We start from the raw sequence: 16,719 nt of genomic DNA on the forward strand, positions 1-16,719 counted from the left end.
TATCAGCAGGGTATCATCTGTTAATAATTAGGCTCCACTTTAATTTTTGATGATTGGCAGGGTCAGTGGCACAAGTGTTTCAGTGGAACAAAAGGAATTTTTTTAATTCAACGTTTAGATAGTAGAACAGATGGCAGGAATACAGGATGCCAAAGCCCTAATAGAGAACCATGGTGTGGTATCAGATACAGTGAGGATGTTTCTCCATGTATGTGACAGGCTGACCTTAACTTGATATTTTCTGTATTTTTAGGCTAGCAGTCTTGATAAGGGTCCTCTTTGACTGAAAAAGATCTGTTATTATTTGTTCATTTTGGCTGGTGCTTTTCTCCAAAGTGACTTATAACATTCAATCTGTATACAAACCTACTTAATTTATTTACCTACTTATTCAGCTTGGTGTCAGGGGTGTACTGTACCTCATGCCCTGTTTCTGGGATGGGCTCCGGACTGCTGTAACACTCCCTTAGGACAAGCAGTTACTGAAGGTGAGTGAAAATAGTGAATGCTTCCAATGGGAGGTTGTGGTCTGCCATGAGGAGCAATAGAATTAAAACTGGGGGGGGGACTAGCCACCTTTAAGAAAATTAGGAGAATGTGTTCACAGTAAAGGGGGTGCGGTGGTGCAGTGGGTTGGACCACAGTCCTGCTCTTCGGTGGGTCTGGGGTTCAAGTCCCGCTTGGGGTGCCTTGCGACGGACTGGCGTCCCGTCCTGGGTGTGTCCCCTCCCCCTCCAGCCTTACGCTCTGAGTTGCCGGGTTAGGCTCCGGTTCCCCGTGACCCCGTATGGGACAAGCGGTTCTGAAAATGTGTGTGTGTGTGTGTGTGTGTGTGTTCACAGTATATACAAGTTCCATTCCACACACACACACACTTTCTGAACCGCTTGTCCCATACGGGGTCGCGGGGAACCGGGGCCTACCCGGCAACACAGGGCATAGGGCCGGAGGGGGAGGGGACACACCCAGGACGGGACGCCAGTCCATCGCAAGGCACCCCAAGCAGGACTCGAACCCCAGACCCACTGGAAAGTAGGACTTGGTCCAACCCACTGCACCACCGTGTCCCCCTTACATTAAATTACAAAAAATGGCAAATTCAGTTCACAGAATTAATACTGGAACATTTGTTTGAACATTATCAAAAATTTGACCTAGGCAGTGGTTACATTTTTGAAACGTGACTCTGGGTGCAGTGTTTTTACTAAAGGCAAATATATAATTGACCAAAATGAAGTAATTTAACCTCCAAAAAATACAATATCCACGTGCTGCCATTGCTGACCATAACACTCTCTAATTCATGAGGCAGTTTCAATTAGCATATTAATCAACATATATAAGTGTTAAAGGGGTGCGGTGGCGCAGTGGGTTGGACCGCAGTCCTGCTTTCCGGTGGGTCTGGGGTTCAAGTCCCGCTTGGGGTGCCTTGCGGCGGACTGGCGTCCCGTCCTGGGTGTGTCCCCTCCCCCTCCGGCCTTACGCCCTGTGTTGCCGGGTAGGCTCCGGTTCCCCGTGACCCCGTAAGGGACAAGCGGTTCTGAAAATGTGTGTGTGTGTGTGTGTATAAGTGTTAATTTAAAAAAACTATATATACATATTTCTCCACTTTCTACAACTTTGTTTTACAAGTAAATATTCATTCACAGCTTTCCAGTAGCTGTTATAAGTATTAAAGGTCCATAATACTCAATGTATTTAAAAAATTTTTAAAATGTATACACACACACACACACACATTTTCAGAACCGCTTGTCCCATACGGGGTCACAGGGAACCGGAGCCTACCCGGTAACACAGGGCGTTAAAATGTATATTTGACAGTTATTTTTCAAGCATTTAACTTAATTCTAACAGGTTAAGAACATCATACCATTTGTAGTCCATATGCTTAAATTAATGAAACAGAAGCAACTCACTGAATTCTGAACTCAGAATGGTCAAAATGCTAGCAAGTTATGATAAATAAAATCAACAACCAAACTCAGCTGACGCTGAACAGACATTTTTAATGGTTCCCTGTAAAAGTGACTGTGACCGACAGCCAGCAATGGCCGGTGAAAGAATGATTAGTTTGAAGGAGAACAAAATTAAAACACACTAATGTTAAAAAATCAAAATGAATGAGAAGAGGGTGATATAAATGTAATTAACTAAAAATATATGATCTTTACATATGTACTTGAGTAAAACAAACATGATCTGTGATAAACACAACTCTGAAATGTGTAATTTCCAGATATTTAAGTATACTCTTCAGAGTACCTACATTTATTTATCTAGAAGACACTTTTCTCCAAAGCGACTTCCAATGAACTCTATGTAGCATTACCAGTCCATACACCTTATTCACCAAAGTGACTTACACTGCTAGATACCCTACTTATCCATATATCAGTTGAACACACTCTCTCTGTGTCACTCACACACTATGGGGAACCTGAACAGCATGTCTTTGGACTGTGGGAGGAAACCAGAGCACCTGGAGGAAACCCACACAGACATGGGGAGAACATGCAAACTCCACACAGACTGAGCAGGGATCAAACCCACATTCTCTCGCACCACCCAGGCACTGTGAGACAGCAGCGCTGCTCGCTGTGCCACTGTGCCACCATACTTAAGTAGAAGTAACAGAGGAAATGTAACGAGAGTGTGTATGTGTGATTGAACGAGTGTGTTACATTGCTCCACTAGATAAATAGTGAATAATTGCATGTAGTGTAGTGAATCTAGCATTTTAATCTACCTTGTGCTAAATACTAATGTGTAATCACGATACATTGCTTTGGAAAAAGCACTGGTTAAATGAATAAATTACAGATGTAATTTAAATGGACATACACACACATTGTCTGAAACTGCTTGTTCCGAGCAGGGTCGCGGTGAGCCAGAGCTTAACCCGGCAACACAGGGCACAAGACTGGAGGGGGAGGGGACACACCCAGGATGGGACGCCAGTCTGTCGCAGGGCACCCCAAGCAGCACTTGAACCCCAGACCCACCAGAGAGCAGGCCCTGGGCAAGCCTGCTGTGCCACCGCACCCTCCCCTACACAGTAATACTGTATCAAAAAATGCATTGATTGCAATATGATGTGTGATGGACAAGTTGTGCAGCTAAGATCAAATCCCTCCCTCCCCTCCTGCTCTCCCCACAAATGACTCTTTCAACTAATAGATTATTTCCCTTTTCCATTCATGTAGTTGGAATGGAAACAGGAAATAGGCAAGACCTGCTTTCAAGGTCCAGCTATTTTAAAATGATAGAATGACACCTACAAATGCTGATGTCTTACATCTTGTACATCTACCAAAACGAGTGATTCATTTACCTACACACACACACACACATAAACAATTACCAACTTTAGAGTGCTAAGCTATATTTATACAGTACTTACAATGAGCCAAGACCTTCAGCACCCTGGACAGAGATGAGATTTGTGAAGCTGACAGCTGCAGGTGACAAAACAAAAAGAAAATGTACAATAATATTTTTGCTGCCATATAGAACTCATGGTTGTTAAATCGTTTAAGGTCACACTGTGCTCACTGTTACGGAACAAAAATACTGAATGTAAATACCTATTTTGCCAGTCTCAGTATTAATTTAATATACAGATTACAAAATCACAGACCATCAAAACAAAATCAATATAAAATTGCTTGTCTCACCATTCACACGAGGTCATATGAAACAAATTACAAAGCAGGCCTACATGAATACTGATAGGCCTTTCACAAATGAAAAGTTAAGAAATTTCAGTTTGTTGCATTGTTTTTCTTCTTATATACATAATAGTCAAATTTCTTTAAAACCTGGGCTATTCATTCTCATTATTCTAAAATCTATTTTATAATAACCCTTTAAAAAGTTTACAAACACTATTTCAGACTGTTAAATTAAGGCAATTATGACACAAAAGCTAAAATTACAAGGGAAGACTTTCATTAACCAAACAAGTCAAAGTATTTCATTCTTATGATCACAGAAAATATTACAGTGGATTTTACAGCAATAACACTGAAATATTTCATACTTTACAGAACTTGGGTCACAATAAGCAACAAGGATTGTGCACAGAGATGCTGGGAATTTATACTTAAGTGCTTATATTTGAGCAAAGACGATGCACCCACACATCATAATTTGTGAACATTAAATAAGCTGCCTTCACAGACATAATACAAAGTTTCATTAATCATGTTGAACAGACATTCTAAAACACAAAATTTTGTCAGAAAAAAGGCAGACGGTCCTGCCAATTTTAGTAATTTACTATGTATCCAGACAACATTCATTACATACGTTTAGCTTGAATCACATTAGGCCCAGGGAATCTCAAAAAGGGGTCTGTAACATTATTAAATTCACTAAATTTTTTGTTCACAAATATCCCATTCAGCCACTACCATGACACTCATCACTAGATACAACAAATGAAATGTACAAGAACAGTCACACTTAAGTAAGTTAAATGTTAATTTCAGGGTCATTTACTCGAGGTCTTAATTGCAGTAAATTGTTTCAGTAGTAGAATTGCACCATAGTAGTGGGCATAGGGGAATGCCTGGCATACTTCAATTTTTAGTAGAAGTCCAGTGGAAGGCTTGTATTTGCCATCAGGTGAGGTTTTTGAGCCTTTCCCTCAGAAACCTTTGACACAATACAGAAGCTGATTGGTGGTGGTAGGGTGCTGTGACCAGCATAAACAGGATTAAGGAGGTTTGTAGAAGTTGAAATACTTTATTCAAGATGGACAATTTGTTCAGAAGGTGGCAGCCTAATACTTATTTCCCAAACCTCAGTGTAAAATGTCTTTTGCGAACCACAGCCTGGTTTCTGGGTCAACAAGGATTTGATAGGGGGTTGATGCAATGGGCCATTGGAACCCCTATGCATTCATACTTCAATGAATGTAGCAACTGATCCAGATGCCATTTCTTCACCCCAAGTCCATAAGCAAACTATGTACCCCTAGATGAGTTACACACCCCCTTGATCAGAGCTTCAATCAGGAGGCAACAAGCACAGATCTATGTCTGTGTGTACATGTGTGCATATCTGTGAGGCGACATGCCTTCTGCTGTCACTGTTCATAAGACACAGCTTTTGGCCTGCAGGGTTTCCTACAGGAAACAAAGGACTCTCACAGTGGTGCAAAGTTTCAGGCTTATTAAAGTCACATACAGAAAGAAATAACCATTAATCCTACTGACGACGCCTGTAGTTACACAACAGATGGTATGGTGTTACACCAAGCGATATGTCATTTCAGTAAAAATCTCCAGTAGGGGGCAGTGTTGTGCATGGTATGAGGTCGGTCTGTTTGAGGCTGACAAGTCAGTGGAATTTTCACCGGTATTATGAGTTATAAAAGCAGCACTGTGGTCTGCATTATCGCAGCATGTTTCTAAGCCACACAGTCAAGATGTTTCTAGAATGCGCGACTCCAGAGATCTTTTGAGTGTCAGGGGTGGGGGCCGGCAGTGTAGGCTGTGGGAACTGCCAGCCAGCGTGCACCCTACTTCTCCCGCTTCCCTTCACTGCCAACCTTGAGCACATCACTGCGTAGCAGACGGCAGAAGAGGACAATGTTCATGGCAGTCATGATAGCCAGGCCTAGACTTCCAACTGTGTAGCTGGGCAGTGGAATGTGGCTGCGGTTCAGCACCAGCCAGCGGGTCATCCAGGCCAGAGTGCTGATGCGAAATACTACGTAGGTCCCTAAGTTGAGTGCACGGTTGAGTCGGTAAGGCATGGTACCAGACAGTCCAGCCATGCGCAATGCCTGGCGTAGATGCAGGAACACTGAGTTGATCTCCACCAGCAGTGCCACCACGGAGAAGCCCACAAATTGCTGGGTCAGTGCTGAGAGCCCGAAGCAGCAGACCACCTGTACACACACAAAAACATACAGGCAGGTCAGCAAATTGATCTGCAGTTATCTGCTGCACCATTCCTTATCCATGACACTCTTTTCTTATGTTGACACAACTCATATCAACAACTCGTGTCCAGATGCAGGCAAAGCAGGGCTATGCTTTTTAGTGTCTGCCTTCCAATCTATCCAGAAGGTTGCAGGTTCACATCTGAGGAAGTCCTCTAGCTGATAATCACCCCAAACAAAATATACTTTGGCTCCCCTCCCAAGACACAGTTGAAGAATATATAAGCGGTCCCTGAGTTACCATGGTCTGACTTACGATTTTTTGACTTTACGATAGTGCAATAGCGATACGCATTCAGTAGAAACCGGACTTTGAAATGTGAATTTAGATTTTTTCCCGGGAAAGCGATATGCGGTATAATACTCTCTTGTGATGCTGGGCAGCTAGGAAGCAGCAGCGATCCTCATCTCCTAGTCTGCTACGCGGTCTCTAGTGTATACAACCGATACGCTACAATGTTCTGTGCTGCCAGCATTTTTTTTGGATACCTCCCATATCTACGTTGTGTTTTGTGCATCCATCATGTCTATGAAATGCCCATCTGTGTCTCCAGTTACTGGTGAGAAGAAAAAAAGGAAGGTAATTACTCTTGAAAAGAAACTCAAAATAATTGCCCAGCATGAAGGCGGCAAACTTGTAATTTGCCATCGCACATGAATTTGGATTTTTGCAGTTGACGATATCGACCATCTTTAAGGATAAGAAGCGATGATGTTCGGTAGGTTAGGTGTATTAAATGCATTTCCGCCTTACGATATTTTTGAGTTGAATGGGTTTATCAGAATGTAACCCCATCATAAGTCAGGGACCGCCTGTAAATTTGTCTTGTCTTCTGTCTTGTTTTTTATGGCCCCACCCACAGGGTAGAGCATATAGGTTGGGGCATCAGTTATGTACAAGGACCCTGGCGATCAGCAGGTTCCAACATAAAATTTATTAAGTATATCCTCTTATATAGCCGTTAATTCACAAGAGATCCATCTCCTGAGAAATCCTGCATGATTCTCTATTTCTGTTTTGGTCTGCGTTAAAATTAGAAAGATAATAAGTGCTCACCACAACTACAGTACTGAAAGAATATTGCCACAACAGGTGCTGGATCCTCTGGAGATGACAGAAATAAAGTAGGACAGCAGTCACAGTTGTGACCGTATTTATTAAGTATAAGATTTAAACACATGAAATTTAAACATGAATATGTTTTGGCCTCAGACCTTCTTCAGTGTGCGTAAATGCAGATGAACATGTAAGTCAAGAGGACACAAACAATGTCATGTGACTCAATTTTACGTGATAAGGAAAATCATCAGACAGAGAATGGTATACATTAAGACACGTGAAAGGACAAAGAACAACCTACGTCAAACCAACTAATTAAGAGATTTTTTACATTTCAATACATACTTTATTGCTCATTTTATCTGTGCCACATTGGTGACGGTTTCAGAAATGGAGTAAAACATAATTTTGCATAATTACATTTAAAATTTAAGGCACCTACCTTAATTTTCAAAGGCAGAGGGATTGTCGTGTTGCAGATTTTGGTTTTTAATCACTAAGCACAGTATTCTGAGAACCTGAATACACTTGTACAACAACCATGCGATAGCCAGTAGAGAAGTCTAGTAAAGATGACTCTTGTTCACTCTGTTATTGGCATAAAGACAAACAGCAACAGATACGTCTCCTTAGCTGAACATAAACATTTTACAAAACTTTTACACGTCTCCTTAGCTGAACATAAACATTTTACAAAACTTTTACACAGCCTGGATGTTCTCCTTTCAATGGAATACCCCCCTCCAAAAATAACTCAATATATACCAACTAAGAATAGCTTACCAACAACAATGTACTAAAAATGTTCAGCAACAATTTCCAAACAGAATGCAAAGCCTGCAATGGTACCATTGTCAGATACAGTTGGCCAGCTGTTTGTCAGTAACGTTACCGACAAACATTTGATGCCAGATGATCTTCATTCGATCACAAGATTAAGGTTTGACTTACACTACTGTCAGAATATTCATATTCACAGGTGCACAGCAGGTAAGCTTGCCTTGTGGTCAGGGATTTGAATCCAGCTCAAAGTGTGTGGAGTGTGAATGTTTTCCCCGTTTGCCCCCCTGCAAACTTGCAAAGATGAAGGCAGTGGTAAACCACTTATGTTCCCTCCCTTACCTAGAAAACCACAAAGGAAGTTGCTATGAGTTGGCTAGGATATACATGTTATTAAAGGTGTTTACATGACTGTGGTGCTCATGGCTGACAGCGCATGGGCACGGCAGCATGAAGGTCCAGTCCCTCACTGCTATCCTTCCCCAGTCACTGTTTCTGTAAACAGCATGAATAAAAACACAGGTCTGACACACACTATGAGTATGTTCTTAGTCTTGCCCCCTGAAAGAAGCTGATGATTCACAGTGATTTAGGTAACTGAGTTTATTATTACATGTTTTTAGTTTATTTTGAAGAGGACTCAAAGTACCTAGGTTCAAATCCCACCTGCTACAGCACCTTCGATCAAGGTACTTACACTGTATTTCTCCAGTAAAAACGACCCAGCTGAATAAATGGTCAAGTAATTTTAAATAGCTTAACACTATAACTTGCCTTGGAGAAAAGTGTCAGCTAAAATAATGAATATGAATAATAATAAGAAGAATAATAATAACAAAAATAATAGTAATAATGATTCTGCTGTTTTAGTTGCAGTATCATACTGATATGAAATGATTGCTGATTACTTTAGATTGTCAATACGACAAGCTGCTCTCTCATGTTGTCTTGTGCTATGCATAATTATGTTTTTGTACATACTTACATGATGTTTTTCACTCTGCTGTTAGTTAAATGTTTAATCCATAAAGTATTGGTTGCTGATGTGCTGAATGACTGTTGTGTACCGATAACGGGACAGGAGTTGTGTTATCGCGTCACTTAATATATGGTTACATTTTTACAAGCCATTATAGCAAGATGTCATTGAACAGGACACAGCTACTTACTTAGCAGACACTTTTCTCCAAAGCAACTTACAATGAACTCTATGTAGTGTTATCAGCCCACACACCTTATTCACCACAGTGACTTGAACTGCTAGATACGCTACTTACACTGGGTCATTCATCCATACACCAGTGGAACACACTCTCTCTGTCTCACACACTATGGGGGAACCTGAACAGCATGTCTTTGGACTGTGAGAGGAAACCCACACAGACACGGGGAGAACATGCAAACTCCACACAGACTGAGCAGGGATTGAACCCATGTCATCTTGCATCACTCAGGCACTATGAGACATCAGCACTACTCACTGTGCCACCATGCTGCCCAAAGGGATGTGAGAGATAAGTGCATAAAAGTATAGAGTATGAGGAAAAATCAGTGTCTTGTATGTATTCTACAACTCTGTATGCCAGCTCAGGACCTCTTTAAAAGGCTCTGCTGTTCCACTGTCTTTCATCTTACCTCTCTGTGATCTGATAAGAAAATACTGCAATATCTTCAATGATCTCCAAAAAAACTATTCACTGTTTGCAGTGGGAGGGGGGGGTGCAGTGGTGCAGTGGCGCAGTGGGTTGGACCGGGTCCTGCTCTCTGGTGGGTCTAGGGTTCCAGTCTCGCTTGGGGTGCCTTGTGGCGGACTGGTGTCCCGTCCTGGGTGTGTCCCCACCCCTCCGGCCTTACGCCCTGTGTTGCCGGGTAGGCTCCGGCTCCCTGCGACCCCGTATGGGACATGCAGTTCAGAAAATGTGTGTGTGTGTGTTTGCATTGGACCATCATATCTCTTACAAAATGTGAAGAGATAAAAGTATGATAAAACTTTCAGAAATATTAAGAAAAACTTAATAATCCCCAGGACCCGCTACCCACCAAGTCCAGCCCTTCTTAATTCACAGCCACTCACTGTAAGGCAATTGCAATGAGTCATAGCCTCACAGCAGTAATCTACTTTAGGATTTACCCAGGAATCATGGTTAAATTAAAATAATCCTCTAAAAACTGATGTAAGTTCCAGTAATTATTAATTATTTTTACTAATTTGAAGCTTTTTGTGTGAATAATCTGCCAGACGTCACCCCAACTGCTTAGTGCTATGTCAGCTGACAGCCCTTCCTGACTTAGTAACAAGGAGACAGTCACAATGCAGTGCTCGGCACAGAAGTTGAGCTCGAAGGTCAGCATCACTGTGCTTCCCTGTGCAGACACAAACTGGATCCACTGTGTAGGCCACACCAGCAAAGTCTGTGCTTTTCTATCCAGTGCATGTCTAGATTGCAGAGAATGAGCACCAGGACAATCAGTTGACAATGAGACAGCAATAATGTTACAAATTTATGATCAAAAGACTTCTAGATTGTATATGAAATAGGAAACAACAATGCTTTAGAACACATATTAGACAAAACAATGAGGCTGCAGAGCAGAGAGAATAGGAGTGATTGTTACAGATGTAGGAACCTCAATTATAGAGCTTAGCCAAAGGGGCAAGGCTTCTTAAAGCAACACAACAGTGACTGGCAAAAGAAATCAGCATTTTTTCTTTTAGGTGTAGTCAGCATCCAAGGTCTTGTCTGGGAAATGGTGTAAGGGCATGTGTGAGGATGACAAGAAAGACGAGCAAGCTGTATAGATCAGGTTATTTGAGAACTCCCACTTCTTCTCTGATAGGTTACAGAATGTTCTAGGAGCCTCAAGAGTTCTGTCAAAATGTTACTAATGAATGAACAAATAACACAGATAGAGCAAAGCACTGTCTGAATATTTTCCATGTCATACTAAAAGCTTTTGTCATATTTAGGTAATGAATGTTCCTGAGGGGTGTCTGGACAGGTTTTGGCCACTTCCTAAATCTTTGAGACTACTTATCATTCAAATAAAACACTGAAATATCTTCAGCATGAGAATTTAATATGCTGTAGTTTGTATATGAATGGTATATTATATTTCTGAGCTAGCATCCTTGCCCTCAGCCAAAACATAGATGTGAGGAACTGGTCTCTGCAAATGTGGCCACTGACTGGTACCACTTCCCCAAGGTAAATAAATGTAATTTTTCCCCAAAAGAGGATGGCATGTGATAAATGGACTCACCAGCCATCAAACACCTGCCGCAGACAAGCCTTACATTCATTCATTTTGCTGACGCTTCTCTCCAAAGCAACTTACAATGTTAAGGTTATAATTATTTACCCATTTGTACAGCTTCATAATGTTACCGGAACAATTTAGGGTAAGTACTTTGCTCAAAGGAACTACAGTCAGAGGTGGAGATCAAACCTGCAACCTTTGGGTCAAAAGGAAGCAGTGGATAAAATGAATGTGTGAGTGACACAAGTAAATATACATTGCATACTTAACACCTTACCACTGTATGATGAAAGAGGAGTTCCCAGGCTTGACTGATCTTCTGGTTGAGAAACATGTCAAAGAAGTCATAGATAAAATATCCTGAAACATCAAAATACAGATATAGAGCAGTTGTTTAAGTGTTTTATAGAAACATCTCTAACATTTTATTTTATTACTGATGGCAACCATGGTGACACCTACCACAGTTACCAAGCTGTCAGCTGGGGGTGTGAGATCAGCTATTTATAACCACCTCCCACTATGATGATAGCCATAGTGACACTGTTCTAGAATACAATGAGCTTTTCTAATGGGAACCTTCTTGCACAGCAATGGAAGAGGATTCAATAAAAGACGGAGACTGCCGTGATTTCATATACATCCAAATTATAGGTCTGCACTACTGGTGGAATGTGACAATTTTCTCCAATATGATGTACAATTATTACTAAATAGTATTCAGCTGACACCTATGCCCAAGCCGAGTTGCACAGCTAACGCTACACTTAACTCCCGACAATCATTTACTCATTTATATAGCAGAGCAGTGTAACACACTTATTCATGCACACTCTGGGCAATTTTAGATTCCCCAATTTATGCCCAATTTATGAGAAATATATCTTTGGACGGTACACAGTACTTCTTTAGATCAGAGAATCCAGAAGAAACCCACACAAATGCAAGAAGAACATGCAAACTCCACACAGGCTGAGCTACATTCAAACCCACATCCGATCTTACAGCCGAAGTGCTCTGAGGCACTAGCACTACCTACTTTGCCACCACAGCATGTAGAAAAACACAAAATAAATAAAACACAAGATAAAGTTTGAGAAGGGAGAGAACTGCAAGACCTTTAGAAATGCTCTACTTTAAAAAAGCCTAAAGTCTATCAAAAAAGTGGAATATTTATGTAATGATATTAATGGGTTAGCTTGTCCAGTAAGTAGGCTAGCTAAGATGAAATGACAAACTAGACCTAAACAACTGGATGCCACATCAGACACACCACTGGATGTTAAAAGAAAAAACATACTTCAGTTAATCAGTCAATGTCATAATACTGTTCTTGTATATATTCTGTCACTGGAGCTGTTCTTCCAGATTCCACAATGGCACCAGATAGCCCAGTTACAAGACTAAAGAAAAACAATGAACAAAAAAAAAAATCATATTAACTTTAAAGAAAGAAGTGTGCATTAATATCTAAATGAAAGCTAAAAAAATCTAATATTAAGTACACAGTCCAAAAGTTAAAATATTTGACTTTTTAAAAATGGAAAATAAGCATATAGTATTATTTACCTGTACAGATACATTTATTAAGTACTTGAACATCTACTAAAAACAATGTGAAACAAATACATGATCAACTCCTTCAAAACAAGAAAACATCCAGCAGAACATAATTTTAAACAGTAGTACTAATGTTTTGAACAAAACAGTACTGAAATATCAAAGTTTGAGTTCTCAAAATCATTATATTTATACATTTTAACTAGCAAACAGTTATGTCAAAGCAGTGTAAATAACAGAGATTTACTTGTATTTTGTCGTTAGACATTTGATTTACTTTTGTCAAGGACCTAACTTTTCCTGTATCTTCAACCTGCACCAGTGGTAGAATAACAGCACTACCTAAAGTCTAGGCTAATAGGTAGAAGTGAGGCATACGGGTGTGGGTTCAGTTAAAAGACATGGATAAACACCCAAAGACATCCAAGATTACAGTGCAATGTCGATCCTTAGTTTATTCTCATAATTCAAAGCTCCTTTGACAAAATCCACAAACAGCACCAGTGACAAATGCTGAGTGCTGTAATAATACGCTTTAACACATATGCATAAAATTGCTGTTCACAATGAACACAATATTTTACAGATAACAGCAATCAGTTTATAAAGATTATTAAACAAAACCTGTGTATTCAACAGGTCAAAAGTGACTGGGAAGAATTCTGCTATGGTTTGTTACTCTGAGCATTTCTTCACCCTGTATGATGTTCTATATGGTGTATAGATGGTGAACCTGCTCATGTGCAGTGAGCCTGTAGGTTAGAGATTATGACCTTCCCATGTACAGTGAGCCTGTAAGACAGATGTACATCCTGACTGCACTGAGCACTTGTGATGCTTGGGATACTTTCAGGCTGAGAATCCATACACAACACTATGTGAGGTGCAAGCACACATCTTAACCCCCCTATTATTCTATATTCTAACTACCCCCAACTGCATTATATTGTCACAAAGGTGTGACCAAGGGAACCATATTAAGTTACTGACCATGTTTATCGATAGTTGCTGCTGAATTTTTGTCCACATTTAAAACGGGTCTTAAAACTCAGCTCTTCCAGACTCACTTATGATCCACACAGACCCCTATGATCTCTTAAGTTCATGTAAGGTATAAATGTTCATGCACTATAACTTTAAGATCAGGCCCGGATCAGTCCTTTACACGGCTACTCCTGCAATGTAAGGTAAATGTTTATATGTATCTCAAAAAAAAAAAAAAAAACACTACTAGGAAGGTAATCAGCAATCATTGATATTCTGGTAAAGTTTTATGCAGCTACTTGTGTGATGAACATTGGTGCATATGGTGAAAGAAACTAACTGTGCTTAAGAATCACACGTCTGCAACTATGTCTCTCTCTCTCTCATAATTTAATGCACACATTGTATTTTCTATGAGATGTAAGTCGCTTTGGAGAAAAGCGTCTGCTAAATGAATAAATGTTAATGTAAATGTAGTTGTTCAGTATTATTATGTTCAGGCAGGCCAGTCAGAACACAGCTCTGTGGAGATGATTAACAGGGGCTTTGTAGAAAAAAAAGAGGAGGCACACTGGTACAGGAACAGCACTTGACTGAGTTACAACTAAAGGAATTTACCGATTTGCAAGTTACTGGGAAAAAAATGTCTAAGAGGCCAGATTATTATGTCTTTTTTTGGGTTAGGGGATTGACGTCATAGTATAGAAATCAGTATTTCATGTACACGGGTATGTAGTTATTGGTGCTTCCCTTCAGCACCCTGGAGAAGCACTTACCGATCGATACGGACACCAAGGCGTGGGAGAAGACGGTGTGGGTGGATCTGAGATCCTCCGCCATCTCCGGGTGCACACAGAAGCTGGAGAGAGCAAAGAAAGGGGGCACGACTCTCCATTATTCAACCATTTGTTGCAAAACTCTCACAAGCTCCGCGCCCACACTGTCCCTTTTAAGCAAATGAGGAAATACTGCACACAGAGGGTTGCGGGAGCTTCTAGAGAAAAACGGTACGAGGTCCCGATCACACACGTCAGCCAGGTACGCACGGGGACGCGTGTGCGCGCGCGACTGTGTGAGCGCGAACACCACAGAACGTGTCCTTTGATGTGGAGGTCTGTCAGAGCACCAAACAAGTCATCCGTGGAACTGCCGCGTGGGATTCTGGAAATATGCAACCATGACAATCCGATTGCTGATAAGTCCAGTTCTAGCTATTGTATGATAGTGTGTATGTAAGTCGCCAAATAAAACGGTCCTAGATCTGATTTATTATAAATGTAGGTGCAAATTACGGACGAGCAATTCAGATAAACAATCCTCTGTTTTATGAGTCCCTCTGCTTTTCACGACCCGTGAAGAAGTCAAATCAAAATGTGCAGGAAAAGCCACAAGACTTGTGACAAGTGCAATAAAAATGAGGCAATGAGGACGACGCGCCTGCATGTTCAAAAGAAGCCTAACGTGTCCACAATTATTTTGTGTGTGACTCATAGCGTTGCAAATATATATCTTATACTTATAGCTGACAAGCAAGGTGTTATGCCACTGCCACTGCACTGGGACAACAAACCCGCGACAACACTATATGTGACTGTCAGGCGGTATAGCTGAAATACTGACCAGAGCACAGCCCAGAATCCTGTTATGAGGCTGTGAACAAGCGACGTCGAAATGTTTCTCCATTTCCACGGGTTCCTACAGGCGCTCTCCGGCACTGGCAGTCTTTTCAGGGCCGTGTTCACAAGCTTAAAAAATCCCACGGAGGCTCCAGCTGTCATAATCACGGCGTTCGAATCCATGTCCTCAGTCAGAGCCCGCGCTAACAAACAATGGCTTCCAGTCAAGTCGCGCGCTTCGTTCGTTCGCGGGCTTTCCGATGCTCCGTAACCGCGGTCTCCCTTTTCGCCCTTAAACGAATTCACGCTTTTTAAAATTTTCTTCCCTGTTTTTCTGTTTCCTAAACAGCGGCGTATTCCGTTTACGATTAATTTAATAATAGTTCACACAAACCTGCAGTGAGTGTGCTCATGGTTAGAAAAACTAAGAGGTAATATATATAATATATAAATAAAATTATGTGTGAAATCCATATGATGAGCTCTGCTGGTTGTTTCTGACGGCTGTTGACGGACAAGCCGAGCCGTGTGTGTGAGGAGGACTCCCGCCTTACGCTTCGGCTGCGATACGATGGCTCCAGATTTCACTAGAAGACATGAGGCTCGTGTTATCGTGTTATCCTTCCCTGAACCCAGTCCCCGCCCTGCTGCACAGAGGAGCGGCCGGACCTCCACGGCCACGGGCGTCGTGTTCTCCTGCCTCCTCTGTCAACCCATCGATTAATCATATGGGACAGGTCGAATGATGAAATGAGCTACCGACCCCCCCCCCCCCCCATCATCTGCGTGCGCGACACACACACACACACACACAAACACACACGCGCGCGGCCTCCCTCATCATGGTTCATCGACCCAATGTATTTACTACTTGTTTATCGTGCAAGGCATTTTTATCCGAATTCAAAAGTGCTAATATTGCTAATTTACCAGCACCTTAATTTAAAATACGATATCATATCATACTGCAACGTAATAAAAGTAATACTAAAGCTTCTTTTGGAGGAAAATGATACGGATTTGAGGGGGGTGCGGTGGCGCAGTGGGTTGGACCACAGTCCTGCTCTCCGGTGGGTCTGGGGTTCAAGTCCCGCTTGGGGTGCCTTGCGGCGGACTGGCGTCCCGTCCTGGGTGTGTCCCCTTCCCCCTCCGGCCTTACGCCCTGTGTTGCCGGGTAGGCTCCGGTTCCCCGTGACCCCGTAAGGGACAAGCGGTTCTGAAAATGTGTGTGTGTGTGATACGGATTTGTCTAACGAACCCCAATCACTTCTTACTTGCACTTATTATTATGTGTGTCTTGAAGAACAATACTTTTTGGAGGTTCCTGCTAAAATGAGCTGTTAGTGATCGGACCAAATGAAATCACGGGGTCAGCTTTGATTTTTAATAGAATTTTTTTTTTTTCCGAGAGGGCTTCGTGCACAAAAAATCAATGCAAAAAAGGCTCGTGTTTAGTGTGAAATGCAGCGACATCATGTGGCACCGGGAAAGGCATTTGTGTGTATTGT

General features: G+C 41.6%; 1 protein-coding gene across 1 annotated transcript; it reads right to left on the bottom strand.

The window, feature by feature from the left end:
- Nucleotides 1-3,016: 3,016 nt before the first annotated feature.
- Nucleotides 3,017-15,932, bottom strand: LOC108921176 (TLC domain-containing protein 2-like). The gene is made up of 4 exons (XM_018730522.2): nucleotides 15,216-15,932; nucleotides 14,372-14,454; nucleotides 11,329-11,411; nucleotides 3,017-5,899 (listed from the first exon to the last, which is right to left on the bottom strand). The coding sequence occupies exons 1-4, from the start codon at nucleotides 15,392-15,394 to the stop codon at nucleotides 5,528-5,530; spliced, it is 717 nt and encodes a 238-aa protein (XP_018586038.1). The 5' UTR covers nucleotides 15,395-15,932; the 3' UTR covers nucleotides 3,017-5,527.
- Between the last annotated feature and the right edge of the window lie 787 nt (nucleotides 15,933-16,719).

This window comes from Scleropages formosus, chromosome 4 (genome assembly GCF_900964775.1).
Source record: "Scleropages formosus chromosome 4, fSclFor1.1, whole genome shotgun sequence".
NCBI classification, from domain to species: Eukaryota; Metazoa; Chordata; class Actinopteri; order Osteoglossiformes; family Osteoglossidae; genus Scleropages; species Scleropages formosus.

Coding starts and splice junctions, on each gene's coding strand:
- LOC108921176 (XM_018730522.2), bottom strand. CDS start 15,394: ATGGATTCGAACGCCGTGATTATGACAGCTGGAGCCTCCGTGGGATTT. Junction 14,455..15,215: donor GGATTCTGGGCTGTGCTCTG/GTCAGTATTTCA, acceptor TGCTCTCTCCAG/CTTCTGTGTGCACCCGGAGA. Junction 5,900..11,328: donor TCCTCTTTCATCATACAGTG/GTAAGGTGTTAA, acceptor GTGTGTGTACAG/GTGGTCTGCTGCTTCGGGCT.